General features: G+C 40.7%; 1 protein-coding gene across 3 annotated transcripts in view; it reads right to left on the bottom strand.

Annotated features, from left to right (window-relative positions):
* LOC311633042 (uncharacterized protein) overlaps positions 1 to 20032 on the bottom strand; it is a 93543-nt gene extending 73511 nt beyond the window's left edge. For 2 of the 3 annotated variants that reach the window (XM_084905208.1, XM_084905210.1), the window contains exons 1-3: positions 19975 to 20032; positions 19427 to 19650; positions 5982 to 6108 (exon numbers count right to left, since the gene is read on the bottom strand). In XM_084905208.1, coding sequence (XP_084761334.1) covers positions 5982 to 6108; positions 19427 to 19441 — 142 coding nt within the window. In that variant the 5' untranslated portion in view covers positions 19442 to 19650; positions 19975 to 20032. Of the gene's footprint in view, positions 1 to 5981; positions 6109 to 7494; positions 7526 to 7762; positions 7819 to 19426; positions 19758 to 19974 lie in introns of those variants that run through there. The other variant, XM_084905209.1, reaches the window with a different exon arrangement.
* Between the last annotated feature and the right edge of the window lie 986 nt (positions 20033 to 21018).

The raw sequence follows: 21018 nt of genomic DNA, 5'->3' as shown, positions 1-21018 counted from the left end.
TTGATAGAATCAACATAATCAAAATGTCCATACTACCCAAAGCAATATATAAATTCAATGCACTTCCCATTAAAATACCAATAACAGACCTAGAACTAACTTTCTAAAAATTTATCTGAAATAAAAAGACCCCGAATAGCTGCAGCAATTCTGAGAAAGAACAAAGTAGGTGGGATCTCAATACCAGATACCAAGCTGTATTACAAAGCCCCTGTTCTAAAAACAGTCTGGTACTGGCACAAGATATATAGATCAATGGAATAGAATAGAGAACCCAGAAATTGATCCAAATCACTATGTTCAATTAATATTTGACAAAAGAGGCACAAACATACAATGGAGTCAGGGCAGTCTCTTCAACAAATGGTGATGAGAAAACTGGACAGATACATGCCAAAAAACGAAACTAGATCACCAACTTACACCATACACAAAAATAAACTCAAAATGGATAAAGGACTTAAACATAAGATGGTAAACCATGATAATACTAGAGGAATCAACAGGCAGCAAAATATTAAACATATGCTGAAAGAACTTGTTCACTGATACTACTCCTAGGGCAATGGAAGCTAAAGTGAAAATAAACAAATGGGATTACATCAAAATAAAAAGCTTTTGCACAGCAAAGAAAACCATCAATAAAACAACAGGAAAGCCCATTGCCTGGGAGAACATATTCACTAATGATATCAACAATAAGGGTTTAAGCTCCAACATTTACAGGGAATTCATGCAGCTTAACAAAAAGAACATAAACCACCCAATCAAAAAAATGGGCAACTGATCTAAATAGACACTTTCGAAATAAGACAGAAGGATGGCCAAGACACATATGAAAACCTGCTCAAAGTCACTTATCTTAAGAGAGATGCAAATTAAAACAACAATGTGGTACCATCTCACACCTATCAGAATGGCTATCATCAACAAATCAACAAATGACAAGTGCTGGAGAGGAGGCTGAGAAAAAGGAACCCTCATGCACTGCTGGTGAGAATGCAGACTGGTACAACCACTATGGAAAACAGTATGAACTTTCCTCAAAAAAACAAAAATGGAACTCCCATTTGACCTAGTGACTCCACTTCTAGGAATATAACCCACGAAACTAGAAACACAAGTCAGAAAGGAAATATGCACCCCTATGTTCATTGCAGCACAATTCACCATAGCTAATATCTGGAAACAGCCTAAGTGCCCATCAGCAGATGAGTGGATTAAAAAACTATGGTACATCTACACAATGGAATACTATGCTTCGGTAAAGAAGAAGTTCTTATCATTTGCAACAGCATGGATGGAATTTGAGAGCATTATGTTAAGCAAAATTAGCCAAGCAGAGAAAGATAAACATCACATGGTCTCACTCATTTGTGGAATATAATGAACAATATAAACTGATGAACAAAAATAGATCCAGAGACGGAAACATCAATCAAACTGTCAAACCTCAGGGAAGGTGGGGGTCGATGGGAGTAAGGGGGAGAGACCAACAGAGTGACTGTGTGCATGCATATGGGCCTAATCAATGGACACAGACAACAGGGGGGTGGGACATGAGTGGGGGTGGGGATAATGGGGGAATAGGGACATATATGTAAAAAATAAAAATTAATAAATTAATAAATAAAATTTTTATAAGAAAAATTATATGTTAAATCTAATCTATACAAGTGGTCACCATAACCTTAAGAGAATTTGTTTCATGTGACAAAGATTTTTAAATGAAACTCTTTAGCCTGAAAATTATCATGGAAGGAAATAAAGAGAGGTTTCCTTCAAAAGTCGTAAGGATTGTAATTGAAAGTCAATATATTTGGCCTCTTGAACTAAAGTAAATAATTTGTGTGTTTGCCTCCCTAACAAAGTTTATATAAAGTTACAAAGAGAAATTAACAGCCAGTTTGAAATTGAATTGCCAGGGCCCACACCAAAGAATATCTTTACATGATATTATCCTACAATATCATTATAATTTTTATATTTTACAATAGCATTTTATAACCCCCCGAAAAAAACTTACAAACTAATTCTCTGAATGTTTGGCAACAATTTTAAAAAGGGCATGAAAGGATTTAATCCCTTTCAGAAGGAATTAAGGCACTGGGAAGGCACTGGAGCATTCCATATTGTCCCTTCTTGCCTTTTTGGCCAAGAGGGACCACCCTTTTACAATCAAATTGTCCACAGCTGTTGCCTGAGCTTACTGTTCATGCTGAGGTTGAAGCCTCCTGGTGGCTGGTACCATGGATCTGTCTCTCACCCAATGGTGTGAACTGGCGCTCCCTGGAGAAGAAACCTGAGTCCTCCGAGATATGTGATCAGTGCTGGGGCCCGCCAACAGGCGAGGGGATCCCAAAACAGAAGCTGGGCAAGGAGGCCATGGGGGCAGAGGCTACCAAGGAAACAGAACTGAACCTAAAATCACCCTGCTTGGCCCCAGAGGATGGCTGGTTAGCCAGAGACAGGTAAGATTCCCCGGGGAAGGAACAACATAAGACAGACACAGTCTCAGAGGGGCCATCAGGAGAGAACATGGAGATCAACAGAGGTGAGGCACAGACCCTCACCCCCCAACCTTGCAGGGACCTGAACCCTCACCCCTTCAGAGAGAGGTCCCCTGCCCCTATGGCTGTTACACTTCCCACGCCCAGCTCAGATCAAGACCCAGGTAACAGACAGAGACTTGGCCCAGCTCCGATGGAGACCCAGGTAACAGATAGAGATTTGGTCAACAGCAGCTGCCCTATATCTAAATCGAGCATAGCACCAGGAATGCTGAGGACCTACTCAAGAATGCAATTAATCCTTTCCACTAATATTTATGGGGTAAACTAAGATTGTTGTTAGAGTATTAAATTTGACAGTAAAAGAGTAATCAAGTTTTCAGGTTAATTTAAATTGGTTAATAGAAATAAGTGGACATCCAGAAAATTTAAGTGTATTGGATAAAAAGCTGTTCCTAAAATATTAACTAAAATTTCTATTGCTAGTGCATCTCACATTAAAATTGCTTAACATGAAATGAACCTAAAGCAGTCTTATTTTTGTGCAAAAACTTAAAATTTAAAGTTATCAAGACTGCATTACAAAATTTACAAAAGCATCCATTAAAAAAAGAGGGATAGTAGGGTAATATCATGTAAGGAAAAATACCCTGTAAGTAAATTACATCTAGAAAAATTTTACTATAGAAAATTAATTTTTATTTGTAATGCTTACACCAAGACACCCATGAAAATCATACATGGCGTCAAAATAAGCCAAAGGAAAAACATTTGGGCAAAAATAAAAAGGATCCCAAGTCAATTTTATAGAAAAGATTCCTTGATTAACTTTTGGTTGAGAATATGTTTGTATATTTTCAGAAAACTACTTCAAGACCATGGGGATTCCTGCAACAGAAAAGAGTTGTCAGATCTGCTCTAACTACGAAGACAAGAGGAGAAACAATCCAGAAATGGAAGATACTAATGATGCCTGGCCCAGAACCAAACCAGAGAGGGTGGGACCTGCATTGCCACCATCTGTCCATCATCCAGATATCATTGCTATTATAACATGTACACATAAGGAACTATTTAACATTGAAACGGCCTCAGAACTGTTGGACATTGAAATTGGAACTCAAACGTTTTTTGTTATTATATGTTTATTTCTAGTCTACAGTTGCAAGATTTTTCAAAGAAAAGAAACGGAGGGAAATAGTTATAAAGAACCATTGAACAGACTGTCAAACTATAGCATGAAGGCAAGGGAGGTTGGGGGGGAGGGGCTATAAGAGATCAACGGAAGGACTTATATGCATGCATATAAACATAACCAATGAATAGAAGACATGGTGGTGGGGCAGGTGAAGGCACATGTGGGGGGCAGGGGAGGCTGAGCGGAAGTCAAGGGGGGGGAAAGGAGATATATGTACTACTATGTGTAATGCTTCAAACAATAATATATAGATGATAGATAGATAGATGATAGATAGATAGATAGATAGATAGATAGATAGATAGATAGATGGTGTGTAGTACATTTATACAATGGAATATGATGTGGTTACAAAAAGAAAGAATCTCTTACCTTTTGCAACAGCATGGATGAACTAAAGATTATTATGCTAAGTGAAAAAAGCCAAATAGAGAAAGGCAAATATCATAGGATCTCACTTATATGTGGAATCTAATGAATGAAATAAGCTGATGAACAAAATAGTTCCAGAGGTATGGATGCATGGAACAGATTGACAGATGGCAGAGGGGAGGGGAGTGGCCGGAACAGGAAGAAATCTACCAATGAACATATATGCATAACCCATGAACACAGACAATATGTATGAAGACATTGGGTGGGGCAGGGGCTGGAGGGGAGCAATGTGGAGGGAAATGGGAAACATCTATAATACTGTCAACTATAAAAATAAATAAGTAAATAAAAAGCATTCATATTAAATTATAAAATAAACTGAATGAAAGGCCTTATTTTAATTTATATTTCATACAAGTACTTCTTCTTGAGAGTCTATAATACTTGAGAGAATAGAATGCCTGGGTTCATATTTTGCCTTTGCCATATTCCATTTGTGTGGTCTTGGACAAGTCCCTTGCTTTATTTTCAGCTATTAAAAAAGGATAATAACAGTGTCTGTCTTACACAATTGTTGTGAAGGTTATTAATTTATATTTATAAATGAACTTTGCCTACAACAAATGTACTAAGCACTATATATATATTTCATTAGTTACTATTTATTGTTATTGCTATTTTGTTGAGAGAAAAGTAAGAAGCTTCCTGAGACATTTATTGTTATTAGGGTATTCATACAATATTAAGTGCAAAGTTCTTGGATATTTAACATTCAGTCATAAAAGTAGGTAAAAATGAATATGTTTGTTTAATAACAAAAGGAATACATTCTTCTGAATTGTAAATAATCATAAATTGGTGCAACTTACCACTACAAAAATTATGTATTCTTTTAATAGCCAGAGGGGGAAAAAACAAGAATCAAAGTGTAGCTATTTTCCTGATAAGTATATCAACAAATAAAATACAAACAAAATACATATAACAATTCTAAGTCCAAATACAAAGTGAAGCCTGATTTCTTTTACACTTATGAAGGTCTTTTGCACCCAGATTTCAAATCTAGTCCCCTCATCATTAAGGAAGACCTGAGGGCCACTTAAGTATGGGAAAGATGAATATACTTAATGAAGGTGCTACCTTCCAAACAAGTAAAACAAGCATGTCAAATTCAAAGGCTAAGATGGGCCAAATTAACAAGGTTTAAGTTTATGTGGGCCACAAAACAACAAAAATTGTAGGTCTATTTCGATAGAGACATGCTGAATACAAAGGGCTGAAATAAATGAGTAATTGTTAACATTAAATAATAGAACATTTTAGTAAAAATTAATATTTTTTCTTGAACATTAACTTATCAGACACTGAATAACTGCACAAATAAGTGTAATGCAAATAAACCTGTTTTTTCTTGTTCTCTGAAAGCAAAATATTTCCTGTTGTGCACACCAAACAATTCAGTACAAGACTAAATGACATGGCAATCAACTGCTAAAATATTCACTGCTACTATTAGTGGAAAGAAATGGTGCACCTATGTATAAGGCGCATAAGGGAAATGAATGCAACATGATTATAGTAATCAGTAATTAGTGAACATTGTAGTTTGTTATTAATAATTATGTATAACAGGATACTGTAAAAATTAAGTTATGAGATTGTTATTAAAACATTTCTTACATACCATTATGTTGGCTGGGCCACAAAAATATTCACTGTGGGCCGCATGCAGCCTGCAGGCCACGAGTTTGAAATGCTTGAAGTAAAAGGTCAAACCATTCCCTTGAGAACAGGGAATAGAAATTGAGATAATTTGTTGAAAGATATTGCTCAAGTTTCCAAAAAAGGAAGCTGGCATTCAGAGAAGAATCTGTATTACTGGAGGCAGATAACCTTACCCAATGAGACTAAATTGCTGTAGTTCTCCAACATCACATCTCTATACAAGTCCCTCTGTTGCAAGTCCAGGTATTCCCACTCCTCCTGAGAGAAGACTATGGACACATCATTGAATATCACTGACCCCTGAAATGACAAAACATATAAAATAATTAAAATTAAAGAAATTTTATTTAAAGATGGAAGGAGAAAAGATGGAAGATAAACTGCAGAAAATGGACCAAGCAAGCAAATAGGCTTGGCTAGAAGCCTGTGAGATAATGAGTTAGAAGCAGCATGGCTGTGTTCTTGAAGGATTCTGTTGCTACAGCTATAACTTCTTATATACTCTGGCATACCTTAATTATTGAGACATGTCTGGGAAAGAAAAAAACAAACAATCATTTTTCCAATTAAATGAAAGATTGTATATAAGCCTACACCTGCTATATGCATATCTTAATTATTCAAACATGTCTGGGAAAGAAAAAATCAGTTTTCCAATTAAATGAAATATTGTATATAAGCCTTCTGCCTGCTATATGCCCCATTCATGAATTCTCAAGAAATGTGAGTCCTTCTACTTTTCTTCTTTAAGAGAAGACTTTTAAAAAATGTTCCTCTACAATATCTGTTAGAAAAGATTTAAATACAATTAAAGAATTTCTTCCAAGTTCATTGTTTAACCCAATCATAAGTGTTTTGCTATTAATGGCGATTCTTTAATAAACTTAAAATAAATTCATTGTCAATAGTTTATGCAATGGATATATGAGACTTAATCTTCTTCCATACTTAAATATCTACACAAAATAGTCACAATCCTCAATTTTGAGAGTTACACGATCTTCTTAGCTACCATTATTTTTCCATCCCTTACTGTATGCATTTTTTGTTCCTGAGTTAGAAGATACCAGTTACTGATGTAGAATCTGGATACTGGTGATCCAGATTCACAAAGATGTGCTTTCTAGACAAGCACATCCTATTCAACTACAAATGGAATTCTGTTCCTGGTGTACAACTCTTAAGAGATTCCCAGAGAAGATTCATTATCTCTGCATGTAAGACCCAACCACATTATTAGCCAGTCCTAAAAGCTTCACAAAGTATGAGATCTTATGATATACTGAGGCTGAGGCCAACCAATAGCAAACCTCATATACTTGGAAAACAGAAGTATGGAAAAGGTCAGTTTTCCCAAGAGTAGTCAAATGTGCCTATCCTCTCTTATCATCTCACTAGATATGGTCAAACATCTCCCTCAAAGGATTTCATTTCTGCTCCATAGCATTTCTTAGCAGGAGACTGAGCACATATAGTGATGCTGAATGATTTGTTCAATTAATACATAAACAATAACTGGGGAAAAAGAGGACTCATGGGATAGGTATTACACTATTTAGCCTCATCCCTCACTGATTTTGGAGGAAATGAAAGAAGGTTCTTAAGTAGGCAGTTTTGGGATAAATATATGTTCATAGGATCTTAATATAACAATATTTCTAGAAAGAGAAAGAAAAAGTAACTTACATGAGCCATAGTTTAGAAATTCAAGAACTGGCCGAAGCCGGTTTGGCTCAGTGGAAGAGCGTCCGCCTGGGGACTGGGGGGTCCCGGGTTCGATTCCGGTCAAGGGCATGTACATTGGTTGCAGGCACGTTCCCAGTGGGGGGTGTGCAAGAGGCAGTTGGTCAATGTTTCTCTCTCATTGACGTTTCTAGCTCTCTGTCTCCCTCAATTCCTCTCTATGTAAAATCAATAAAATATATTTTTTTAAAAAAAGAAATTCAAGAACTGGACAGTATTCCTTTGGGTTTACTTGCCTAGAGAATCAAGAGTTCACAGAAACCAGAGCTAGGAGGAGGAAAAGGCGGCCACGAGGTCATATAAGTCTCAGAAATCCCCCTTTAACCTCCCCAACACAAACACACATACTGTACACACAGATTTGAGGGAGTCTGAACTAATCTAATCCCTAGTCATAAATTCCAGGGCTGACAAAAGGCCACTTCCTCTAAAGCAGAATCTCTTTCAATGCTTGGATTCATTTGGTACGAAGAGACATTCATAAGGACCAACTCTGACAGTCATTACCACTATCAAATCGCTGTACTGGCAGCCCTGCCTGCCTGCTGCCAGAACTTCCAGAATCTTCTGGACTCCTCAATATTTTTAATCAGAAGCATCCACATTGCTTTCCTGAATGACTTCATCTTTCTTAAAACAAAGGTTAAAAAAAAAAAAAAAAAAAAAAGTTATGGGTTCATGCTCCCTGCAGGTAGATAATAGCATATTTATTTATCAAGACTTTCTTGTGATTGGTTATATATATATATATATATATATATATATATATATATATATATATACACACACACACACACACATTAGCTATCCTCAGGATTATATGCAATATAGTAATTATCCTATCTATGCAGTGAATCAGAAAATTCACACTAGAAAAAGTAAAATCGCTTGTAGAAATTTAGTTAGTAAGTAGCAAAGTTTATTTTTCTAAGCACAAAACCAGTTCTCATTCAACAGTAGCTCTTGCCTCAGAATTGCTAGTTCCAATTAGAGAAAGATGAGCATGTATGACTCACTAAAAAGTAGGAATACATCAAATCACCAAAGATATTAAATATCACGTCAAGATAATTGATGCTCATATCAGCAAGTTTGTGGTGAAATTAACATTCTAACCTACAAGGATGTAAATTTAAAAGCATGTACAAGAAATATTTAAACCATGCAAACTCTCTGACTCAGAAACTCTATTTTGGGATTGAAGGAAATAATTATATAGGGTGTCTCCCAAAAATGTATATACACTTTGCATAACTATTAAGGCATTGTTCTTTACAATACACTTTATTTTCAAAATTGAGCTATCAGCTGTTAAAGTGTGTATACATTTTTGGGAGACACCCTGTACATGCACATAAATATGCAAACCTGTTGACAAAAATTATTCATAAAGCATCCATTAAGTGAAAAAACTTGCCACTTAAAAATGATGGTGTAGGTCTTTAATTGGAAAGATAAAAATGTTTACTAGTTATTGTAGAGTGAAGAATGCTGGTAACAACAGTTGTAGGTAGTGTGATTCTGTATGGCAGGACACACACACACAGATACACATGTATGCGCATTATATTCACTAAATGCTACACATTAGAAAATATTCAAGAAATGTAATCTTTAAAAAAATAAAATGGGTATTATGACTATATTTGTAAATTATACCTATATCAGCATATTGAGGTATTAACAGGTATCAAACATTAAGAAAAATCTATAGCCCAGCCAGTATGGCTCAGTGATTTAACATAAACACAGGAACCAAAAGATCCCAGATTCAATTCTGGGTCAGGGTCATGCCTATGTTGCTGGCTCAATCCCCAGGAGAGGGCATGCAGAAGGCAGCCCATTGATGATGTTTTTCTCATCAATGTTTCTATTCCCTCTCCCTTCCTCTCTTTCTAAAAGTCAATGAAAACATTTTTTTTTAAATAAAAATCTGCAAAAATTTTATTTTTTTTTAATAGAAATCTGGAGAGAAACCAAGATGGTGGCATAAAGTAAACACCTAAATGCAGCCTATCACAACAATTTTAAAATTACAACTGGAAAACAGAGCAAACATCACCCTGAACCACCAGAAGGCTGGCTGAGTGGGAAGCTCTACCATCTAGGAAGGGAAGAGAAAGGACACTGAGCTTCAGGAGCTGTGGAGGTGCAGAGATCTGTGTGCGAGGAAAGGGAGGCCACCAAATACACTGCTGGCTTACTCGGGGTGCACTGAGAGGGTGGGTAGCTAATGCGCAGCTAGCTTTCTTGTTCGAGAGGAAAACAAAACCTCCCTATTGCACTGATAGCCAGCTCCAGGCAGAGAGAAATTAGACTGTCAGACAGCGGGCAAAGCTCTCTCAGAGGTGCACATGTCCAGCACCCATTACTACAGAACTCAGAAACAGGACCCTCTTAGGGCAGGGCTGATGGGAAACAAAAGCTTGTCTGTGCCACTGTGAGACTCCGCCCCATCCAAGTGGAGCGCAGAAGCCCTCCCAGTGGCTAGCTTTCTTGATTGGGAGAAAAACAAAATCTCCCAACAGCCAACTCTGATCCAGGAAGAAACTGACTGTCAGGGAGCAGGCAAAACTCAAGAATAGCCTTCCCCCAAGGGGTATGTGCACCAGCAGCCAGTGTTGTGGGACTTGGCGAATAGGACCCTCTTAAAGCGGGGCTGATGGGAAACCAAAGCTGGTCTGTGCCACCCTGAGACTCCGCCCCATCCAAGATGAGCACAGAAGCCCTACTAGATGAGATACTGCTTGGAGATCAACTCTCCCCAGTGATACCAACAACAAGCAAGGCTTAACAACAAGACTGCACACACAGCCCACAAAGGTAACTGGGAAGGCTGAGCTACTGGGCCCTGCTAAGACACCTAACACACAAAGCTACCCTACCAACTCAGGAAAGCAGCGAAAAGGCAGATAAGAGGCAGGCCACAAAGGAAGGAAATGGAGAAAAGCAAAAGAATGGACCTAGAGTTCAAAATCACAGTTATAAGGTTTTTCAAGAGTTTCCTAGAAAAGGCCGATAAACTAAATGAGACCTTTGAGGATATGAAAAGGGATCAACTAGAAATAAAGCATACACTGACTGAAATAAAAAATATTATACAGAGTCCTAAAAACAGACTGGAAGAACACAAGAATCAAGTTAAAGGTTTGGAACACAAAGAGCTAGAGGACACTCCTCTGCAGAAGCAAGAAGAGTAGAGAATACAGAAAGTTGAAGATAGTATAAGAAGCCTCTGGGACAACTTTAAGCAAACCAACATCAGAATTATGGGAGTCCCAGAAGAAGAGAGCAAGATACTGAAAACCTATTGTAAGAAATAGTGACAGAAAACTTCCCCCACCTGGTGAAAGAAATAGACTTACAAGTCCAGGAAGCACACAGAACCCCAAACAAAAGGAATCCAAAGAGGACCACACCAAGACATAGCGTAATTAAAATTCCAAGAGCAAAAGACAAAGAGAGAGTATTAAAAGCAGCAAGAGAAAAGAAGTTAGTTACCTATAAGGGAGCACCTTTACGATTATCAGCTGATTTCTCAATAGAAACTAAGCAAGCCAGATGGGAATGACAAGAAATATTCAAAGTGGTGAAGATTACTCTACAACCAAGATTACACTACCCAGCAAAGCTATCACTCAGAATTGAAGGCCAGATAAAGAGCTTCACACACACACACACACACACACACACACACACACACAATAGCTAAAGGAGTTCATCACCACCAAACCAGAATTATATGAAATTCTGAAAAGTATCCTTTAAGAAGAGGAAGAAGATAAAGATAAAAATTATGAACAATAAATACACAACTATCAACAAGTGAATCTAAAAAACAAGGGAATTAAAAAATCTGATGAACAGTATTAACTGGTGAATATAATAGAATCAGAGGTATAGAAAGGGAGTGGACTGATGATTCTCAGGTAAAAGTGGAGGGGTGTGTGGGAAGAGACTGAACAAAAATTGTACACCTGTGGATGAGGACAGTGGGGGGTGGGGAAAGGGCAGAGGGTGGGGTAGGAACCTGGTGGAGGGAAGCAATGGAGAGAAAAAAGAGGAAAATTGTAATAATCTGAACAATAAAGATTTATTAAAAATAAATAAATAAATAAATGCAAAAAATGCTTATTTCAACATTAGAATACTTTTATTTATTTATTGACTTAAGAGAGAGAGATTAATTTTTTGCTCCATCTATTTACGCATTAATTGGTTGACTCTTGTAAGTATTTATGTGCCCTAAACAGAAATCAAACCCACCACCTTGGTACTTCAGGATAACACTCTAACCAAATGAGCTACTCAGCCAGGGCCTCCATGTTGTAATCTTAATTTTCTTTTTGCTTACATTGCTTCATTTTATATGATCATATATACCCCTGAAACATATTTTTTAAATTTTACAAATAGGAAGCTTTTCTTCAAATAGGTAGACTTACTTTACTAAAATACCTTGAACTTGCCGAAGCCAGTTTGGCTCAGTGGTAGAGCGTCGGTCTGCAGACTGAAAGGTCCCAGGTTCGATTCCGGTCAAGGGCATGTGCATTGGTTGCAGGCACATCCCCAGTAGGGGGCGTGCAAGAGACAGCTGATCAATGACTCTCATTGATGCTTCTAACTCTCTATCTCTCTCCCTTCCTCTCTGTATAAAATCAATAATATATATATATATTTTTTTTAAAATCATCACCTGAGGATTTGTTTATTGATTTTATTTTTTATTATCTATACTAATAAAAGGATAATATGCTAATTAGACCAGACATCCTTCCAGACAAAGCTACAGTGGTGGGGGCTAACCAGAGTTGGTTAGGGGAGACCAGGCTAACAGGGGAGCACTTACAGGGCAACCAGGCCTGCAGGGGCCAGTTAGGGGGTGACCAGGCTGGCAGGATGGCAATTAGGGGTGATCAGGCAGGCAGGCAGGCAGGCAAGTGGTTAGGAGCCAGCTGTGCCAGATTGTGAGAGGGATGTCCTGGATTGGAAAGGGTACAGGCTTGGCTGAAGGACCATACCCCCCATGCATGAATTCTGTGTACTGGGCCTCTATTTTTTAATATATTTTAAATTTTATTTTAGAGACAGAGAGATAGAGATATCAATGATGAGAGAGAATCATCAATTGGCTACCTCCTGCATGCCCACACTGGGGATCGAGGACACAACTTGGGTATGTGCCTTGACCCAAAATCAAACCATGACCTCCTGGTTCACAGGTCGAAACTCAATCACTGAGCAACATCAGCTGGGCTGTTTATTGATTTTGAGAGAGAGAGAGAGAAACATCTATGTGAGAAACAACAATCAGTTGCCTCCCATTCGCACCTTGATCAGGGATTGAACCTGCAACCTTTGTGTACAGGATGATGCTCCGACCATTGAGCACTCCATCTGGGGCACCTCTCATAACTTCTTGATCTTGCTTCTGAACTTTTAATTTTAGCCATGATGCCTTCCAAAGAGTAAATGAATCTTCCTGTTCTTTGATCTCACTTTGGATCAAAGTTATAAGAAAAACTGTGAATATATAAAACTTATTGTATAAATCCATTTACCTCCACAGAAACCCCATGTGTTTGGTTTTTATGTGTGGGGTGGAGTTTGGTAGAAAAATGATTATAACTTTTTATTTTTAATTACAATTGACATTCAACATTATTTTATACAAGAGGGTCGGTGTACTGATTTGTGCACTGGTGTGATCCCTCAGCCTAGCCTTTGCCCTCTCACAATCCGGGACCCCTTGGGGAATGTGGAATTGCTGCTCCTGCCTGCCTCTCCCATTTATCCCAGACCTGCTGCACTTGCCACAGCTTGACCCAGTCAGTCCTGTCAGGGGGAGGCTCGTGCTGCCTGCATCTAGCACCCATTGGTCAGCTGAGCATGCTCCTACTGTGGGAGTGCATTAACCTCCAGGGGGCAGCTCCTGTGTTGAGTGTCTGTCCCCTGGTGGTCAGTGCACATAATAGTGACCAGTCAACCAGTCGTTTGGTCACTTAAGCTTTTATATATATACTAAAGGCCCAGTGCACAAAATTTGTGCATGGGGGCGGGTGTCTCTCAGCCCAGCCTGTATCCTCTCCAATATGGGACCTCTCAAGGGATATCTGATGGCCCAATTAGGCCTGATCCCAATAGGATCGAGCCTAAATGGACAGTCAGACATCCCTCTCACAATCCAGGACTGCTGGCTCCCAAGTGCTCCCCTGCCTGCCTTCATGATCACCCCCTAACCACTCCCCTGTCAGCCTTATTGATGCCTAACTACTCCCCTGCCAGACTGTTTGCCCCCAATTGCTCTCCCCTGCAGGCCTAGGTCCCCCAAAACTGCCCTTCCCTTCAGGCCCAGTCTCGCCAACTTTCCTCCTCTGCCAGCCTGGTCACCCCTAACTGCCCTTCTCTGTAGGCCTGGTCACCCTCAACTGCTCTCCCCTGCAGGATTGATCCCCCACAACTGCCCTCCCCTGCCAGCCTGGTCACCCCCAACTGCCCTCCTCTGCAGGCCTGGTCACCCCCAACTGCTCTCTCCTGCAGGCCTGGTCACCCACAACTGCCCTCCCCTGCTGGCCATATTGTGGTGGCCATCTTGTGTCCATATGGGGGCAGCCAACTTTGACCACATGGGGGCAGCCATCTTGAGTGCTGGAGTGATGGTCAATTTGCATATTACTCTTTTATTAGATAGCATTATTAACTATACTAGAGGCCTAGTGCAAGAAATTTGTGCATGGGACAGGGGCGGGGGGGCGGGGGGGGAAGCGTTCCTCAGCCTGGCCTGCACTTCTCCAATCTAAGACCCCTCAGGTGATGTTTGACATCTGGCAGTTGAATATCCCTCTCACAAACCATGACAACTGGCTCCTAACCACTTGCCTGCTGATCGCTCCTAACCCCTCTGTCTGCCGGCCTGATCACCCCTACCTTGCCCACCTGATCACTCCCACCTTGCCCCCCTGCCAACCTGATCACCCTTACATTGCTCTCCTGTTGGCCTGATTGCCCTACCTTTCCCCCTTGCCAGCCTAAACACCCTTAACTTCTCTGCCTGCCAACCTGATCACCCCTAACTTCCTCTGCCTCAGCCCTCACCACTATGGCTTTGTCCAGAAGGAAGTTGGACATCTGGAAGAGAGCTGGTCGACCCAGTCTAATTAGCATATTACCCTCTTATTAGTATAGATAGATTATATAGGATAGGATTGCTTAAATTGGGGGGGAGGGGGGAGCCTTTTTCAGCAGGAAGAAATGCTCTTGGCAGATATAATCCCTATATCTGGACTGAAAGCCAGCCATATGCACTATACTGCCAAACTGGTCATTAAAAAAATTGAATCAGCCGAAACCGGTTTGGCTCAGTGGATTAAGCATTGGTCTGCAGACTGAAAGGTCCCAGGTTCGATTCTGGTCAGGGACATGTACATTGGTTGCAGGCACATCTCCAGTAGGGGGTGTGCAGGAGGCAGCTGGTCGATGTTTCTAGTCCTCTATCCTCTCTCTTCCTCTCTGTAAAAAATCAATAAAATATATATATTTTTCAAAAAATTGAATCAATTTCTTACACCATACATCAAACAACTTTTGCCCTTAAAACCCCTCCACGGCCCTTACTTTAGGTTCTGCCTTCACAGTTTACCCAAAGTAGGTTCTGATTGGTCAGTTTCTATGCTAGTCAGCGTCAAAAACTCCACCTCCTAGGCAGCCATTGGCTCCTCGCACTTTATCCAGATTTAGTTGATTGGTCAATTTCTATGCCAGTCAGCATCAAAAGCCCCACCTCCTAGGCAGCCATTGGCTCCTCGTAATTCACCCAGATTTGGTTCTGATTGGTCTGTTTCTATGCCAGTCGGCATCAAAAGCTCCACCTCCTAGGCAGTCATTGGCTCCTTGCAATTTACCCAGATTTTGGTTCTGATTGGTTGGTTTCTATGCCAGTAAGCATCTTTTGGCCTGATCATAGATACAGGGCTGATCAGCAGCCGTCCCAGGCTGCTGGAAAGCAGGCTTAACTGCTGACCTTTGGGAGAGAGAGAGAGGCTTGGCTGCTGATCACCCCTGCCTCTCTCTCCAAGAAATCGCAGTTCAGTCCACTCACCTGCTGCACACTCAGCCTAGTATTCAGTCAAACCTTCAGTTGTTTTGGATATTACAACCCTGGTTCTTTATATATGGAGAGATTCCCTATGCTGTAGTAATTTATACTTCTTTTTCTTTTTTAATTTATACTTTTTAATCCCTTCAATTTTTCACCCAGCCTCACAGGTTTTTTGTTGTTTTTTTTTTGTTTGTTTTTTGTTTTTGTTTTAATATATTTTATTGATTTTTTTACAGAGAGAAAGGGAGAGGGATAGAGAGTCAGAAACGTCAATGAGAGAGAAACATTGATCAGCTGCCTCCTGCACACTCCCCATTGGGGATGTGCCCACAGCCAATGTACATGCCCTTGACCAGAATCAAACCCAGGACCCTTCAGTCCGCAGGCTGACACTCTATCTACTGAGCCAAACCGGTTTCAGCCTCACAAGGTATTGATATTATTTTATCACAATGTGCAGTGCATGCTAAAATCCGATATCTCCTACTCAGGATCTTCCAAGCCATGCCATCCGACTTTTGTCTTTCTTCCCCCCAACCCCCAAAGAACTCAGCACATTCACTGATACTTGTTCAAGTCCCTCGGGTCCTACAGTTTTCATAGTCTCCCTTTTTTTAGGGAAAGAAATCCTACCCAAAGCAATACAGGCTATAGACAGTGCCCCTATGACAAATGCTATGGTCAGTCAATATAGGATGTTGTTGGTTCCTCTGCCCTTCAAGTGTACCAAGAGGTCATTATCTACCTGGAAGAGTTTGTTTCTGAGCCACTGAGTTCTCCAAGTAGTTCCAGGCAGTTGAGCTGAAGGGCTGAAGGGTCCCAGCAGCTGGAAACCTGCAGGGGAGGGGCTTCAGCTAGAGTCAACTCACTTTTCCCCTGACTTCTTCAATGACCTTCCTCACACTTATCTTAGTCTAATTCCTATTGAGGTTTATCCACCTTCATAAATAGTAAGCAACTTAAGGATAGCAACCATGTCACTTTAGTCACTGTATTTCCCCCAAGTACTAGCACAAGATCTGGCATATTGTATGTTATACATGTCTGATAACTCAACCTAGAGATTCCATTTCTAGGAATTTATTCTTAGGAAATATTTGTAAAAGTATACAAAGAGATATATGTAAGGAAGTTTATCAAAGAATAATTTATAACCAAAAGTCAAAATACCTAATATAGGCAACAACCTAAATAATGTTCCTCTATATGATGGCATATTGTGAAATATTAATGATGATGATACTGGTTTATATTAATTAATGAAGGAAAATACCCACAATAAATTTCCAAGTATGACAGGCAGACTAAAAGTATACACAATGTTGGGAGGTGGCTGACTCTCATATATGAAAAACACAGGCTTTGTTATCAGGATCCAGGACATGAATCTAAGGTCTGACAATTATCAACTTGGAGATATTTGTTACTGGAAAGGGGACTTGGCCCTGAATGGGTTTGCCTATGGCCAGCCAGTAGTCTGTGGGTTCTTGACTTTGTGCAGGAAAATTTCCACAACATAAGTCCAGGAGAATTTTAGAGGTTGTATATTAAAGCTGGGGACAGTGAAACAAGGAAGGGCTGAGTCAATGAGTCAGGCTGGGCAGCTTTGACTCACTAAGAAGTTAGAGAAGCCCTTGCTTTGGCTCAGTAGGTAGAGCATTGAACCATGGGCTGAAGAGTCCCAGGTTTGGTTCCAGTAAAAGGCATGTACCTGGATTGCAGACTGGATCCCCAGCCCTGGTCAGAGTGCATGTGGGAAGTAACCAATGGATGTTTCTCTTTTGCATGGATGTTTCTCTCTGTGTGTGTCTCCCTCTTTTCCTTCTACTCTCTCTAACAATCAATGGGAAAGTGTCCTCAAGTGAGGATTCATAAAACAAAAAGTCAGAGAAAAGGGGACCTTGGGGACAGGTTCAGGGGGGTTACCCGGGATGAACTGCTGCTGCCTATTGCTGTCATGGTTGCAAGGCTTCTGGAGTTCCTTAGAGTGTAGGAAATGCATGGCTATGGGGGAAAGGTGAGGGAAGAAAGGGGTGTGCTCCTAGGAGGGAGAGCACATGTTGGGATTTTGGTTTTGAGGGCTCAATGTGTAGGGAGGCTCTCAATAGACTATTCATCAATTTTAAGCTGATATACCAAAATGAGGTTTATTTTTTTAACTTCATTTGTTCTTGGCTATAGTTGGCAAATGGCACTAATCGGATTTCTGCTGCCTGTCTCAAGGAGGGTGATTTAAGCTATTTACCCTCCCTCTGATTGTGGAGAAGTGCAAACCATTTACTCTCAAGTGTCCCTGGCTTACAGAAGATAGAAATTACTAGAGGGCCACAAATGCCTGGCATCTAGATATTTTAGATAGCTGTAAACTGTTGTTTAACTATATGTCCCAGTTTCCTTATTCCACTTGTACTGGCTTATTGGCCTGTCTCACTTTGGACATGTTATTTAATTTTCAATGCCTGTTTCTATCTAAACTATAGGGAGAAAAATAACAGTATCTTTCAGGGATGTTGTTAATGCTAATACCCTATATGATAAATAAGTAATATGCAAATTGACAATCATGCCTTTACACAAGATGGTCACCCTCATGTGGTCACAGGATGGCCGCCACAAGATGGCCAGCAGAGGAGGGAAGTTGTAGGCGATCAGGCCAGCAGGGGAGAGCAGTTAGGTGTGACCAGGCCTGCAGGGGAGGGAAGTTAGGGGTGACCAGGACTGCAGGGGAGGGCAGTTGGGGGCAGCCAGGCTGGCAGGGGAGGGCAGTTGGGGGCAATCGGGCCAGCAGAAGAGCAGTTAGTCATCGATCAGGCTGTCAGGCAAAAGCAGTTAGGGGCAATCAGGCAGGCAGGCAGGTGAGCGGTTAGGAGCCATCAGTCCTAAATTGTGAGAGGAAAGTGTGACTGCCCCCACAGTATCAGGCCTACACCGCAGTTGGACATCCCCTGAGGGGTCCCAGATTGGAGAGGGTGCAGGCTGGGCTGAGCTGAGGCATATCTTCACCCCACCCCACCCCCAGCCAGTGCACAAATTTTATGCACCAGGCCTCCTGTAATACATATAAAATACATATAGCCCAGGCCAGGTAGCTCAATTGGTTAGAGTATTGTCCTGATTTGCCAAGCTTGTGAGTTTGATCCCTGTCAGGGTACATACAAGAATTAACCAAATGAATGTATACATAAGTGAAAAACAAATCAATCTCTCTTGTTCTCTCTCTAAACTCTAATAAAAGTCTTTCAAAGTAAAAATAAAATACATATAATAGCTTATTATAAGCACTTAATAAAATAAAAAAACATTACATGCCCCTTATTCTAATAAAGAAAATATCTTAAATAATATTTAAAATTTTTTGTTATATGTAATAATTTTCTTTAGTAATTTTAATACTAGGATACCCATCAATTTTTGTCCTATAGTAAACTTTCTGAGATTTTCCAAGATTGCTCTTTTTTACAACAAATTTTAAAACTAGGCTTGAGAATATAATTTTTCTTAATTAATAATATTAGCAAAAAAATGCACAAAAATCAAGAAACAGATCAAAGTTCCTCTTGCTCTCCATCCCTAGCATCTCCAAGAGATAGCATTTGGCATTATATAACTCAAGAAATTTTATTTGATAAGACGTCATATTGAACATAGAAATATTTGACCAAGTTCTTCTGTATAATGTCTGAATATTTATCACTTTTTCTCCCATTATTGTAAATTTGTACTTAGACATAAACCTTGAACCAATAAAAAATTTCTATTTCTAAAAGGATAACTTACTTGAGGGAACTCCATGGTTCTCAAACCTGCAAGTGGATCCTCAGAGCTGTAAGTGTGTGTGTCCACACGCACGCGCGCTCCTGAGGATGAAGTGCGGTAGGATTACATCCAAGGTCAGCCTGAGTGACAAGGTCACTTCCAAGATCGGGTCTTTTTGCTGGAAATCTTTCCAAGGCGCTCAGGTATCTGACTGGGGCAATTTCTCTGCACCTGATCTTGTGCAGCTAGAGGGCAGAGATTCAGATTTGACGTTAAGGATCCTAGTCACACAGTCCATGGCCATCTCCGTCACACAAAAAACTTCACCCAATTCAGTCACACAAACACCATCGCCCACTATTTGCGGAATCACTACTGCACATCGTCCTATTGCCACACCTGGCCCCGCGCCCCCACCCACCCACACAGTTACTACTCAGCGGTTCTCAGGCACACTCTGCCCAGCGCAAAGCTCTGCGGTGAGGTCCCGCCTTTCCGATCCTCCTCCGCAGGCTGCAGCGCCTTCCCGACGGAGGGCCAGAGCTAACGCTCCCGCCGGGACTGCTCACCTGGGCTCCAAACCGTTTTCACTGTGATGCCTTCTAGATGCGAGGGCGGGACAACCCCGAGGCGTAAGAGGCCGCACGCAGGGGTTGCTGGGAACTTCTGCTCAGCACTAAATGCGCAGGCGTGACCAACCCCAGGGGGTGGTTAAGTAAGCAGAGACCCTGCGAGGGCGGGGGTCCTGGCTCTTTCCTAAATTGCCGCAGACTCCTTCAAGGCGGGGATAGCTCGTAGTGGGGCCAGCGGAGGAGTTATATGAGTGATCAGGCGCTGTATGTGTCTTTGCGGTGGTTCTGGGTGCGATTTTTTTCACAGGTGTAGCTGATGTGTGTTTGAGAGGTTGCGATAGCGGGATCGGAATGTGGTTTGTGAAGATCTTATGACTGAAAGTGTGTGGGGGGCGGTGTAGAACTGAATGCTGGGGTGGGGGCAGGAGGGCCTCTGAGATAATGGGATTGAGTACAGGAGAATGTGTTTTGGTGAACATGTAATTGACTGAACATTTTTGTGGCGCCGTTTTGATAGATTTGTTTTCCTCTGCAGACCAAGGTGTGTGTGTTAGAGACACAGCCCATCTGATTGTGTGGCGAGTAAGTGCGCTTCTGACGTAATCTTACAGGATTGTGGAAGGATGGCTATCTGGATAGTGGATGTGACCCAGAGCCTCACTCTCCACAAATAGAGAAAAGAATGTTGCATCTAGAAGCATAAATTTCACTGATGGATTTAGTGTGTGTGTGTGTGTGGGGGGGGGGGGGGGGGGGGGGGGGGGGGAGAAGGGAGGTGAAGAGGAGAAGACCCTGATATTTCTGGATAATTATGTATTTGTTTTACATTTAATTATAGTTTCATCATGGGGAAGAATGTGAATAAGCATAACTTTAAAAATAAGTTTTCAAAGGGAATTCCTGCTATGCAATAGTTGATTTTCTTCTGCCTCAGATCCCCTTGAATGGGTGTTCCCTCTTTCTTAGTATTAAGGGGATTTTGTTGGGAAGATTTAGGAAGCCCTAAACTAAGTTGGTTTTTTTTGTGTGTTTTTTAATACA

This window comes from Pipistrellus hanaki, assembly GCF_964339955.1.
Source record: "Pipistrellus hanaki genome assembly, chromosome: 15".
Taxonomy (NCBI): domain Eukaryota; kingdom Metazoa; phylum Chordata; class Mammalia; order Chiroptera; family Vespertilionidae; genus Pipistrellus; species Pipistrellus hanaki.
This window is presented reverse-complemented; position numbering and strand designations above follow the sequence as displayed.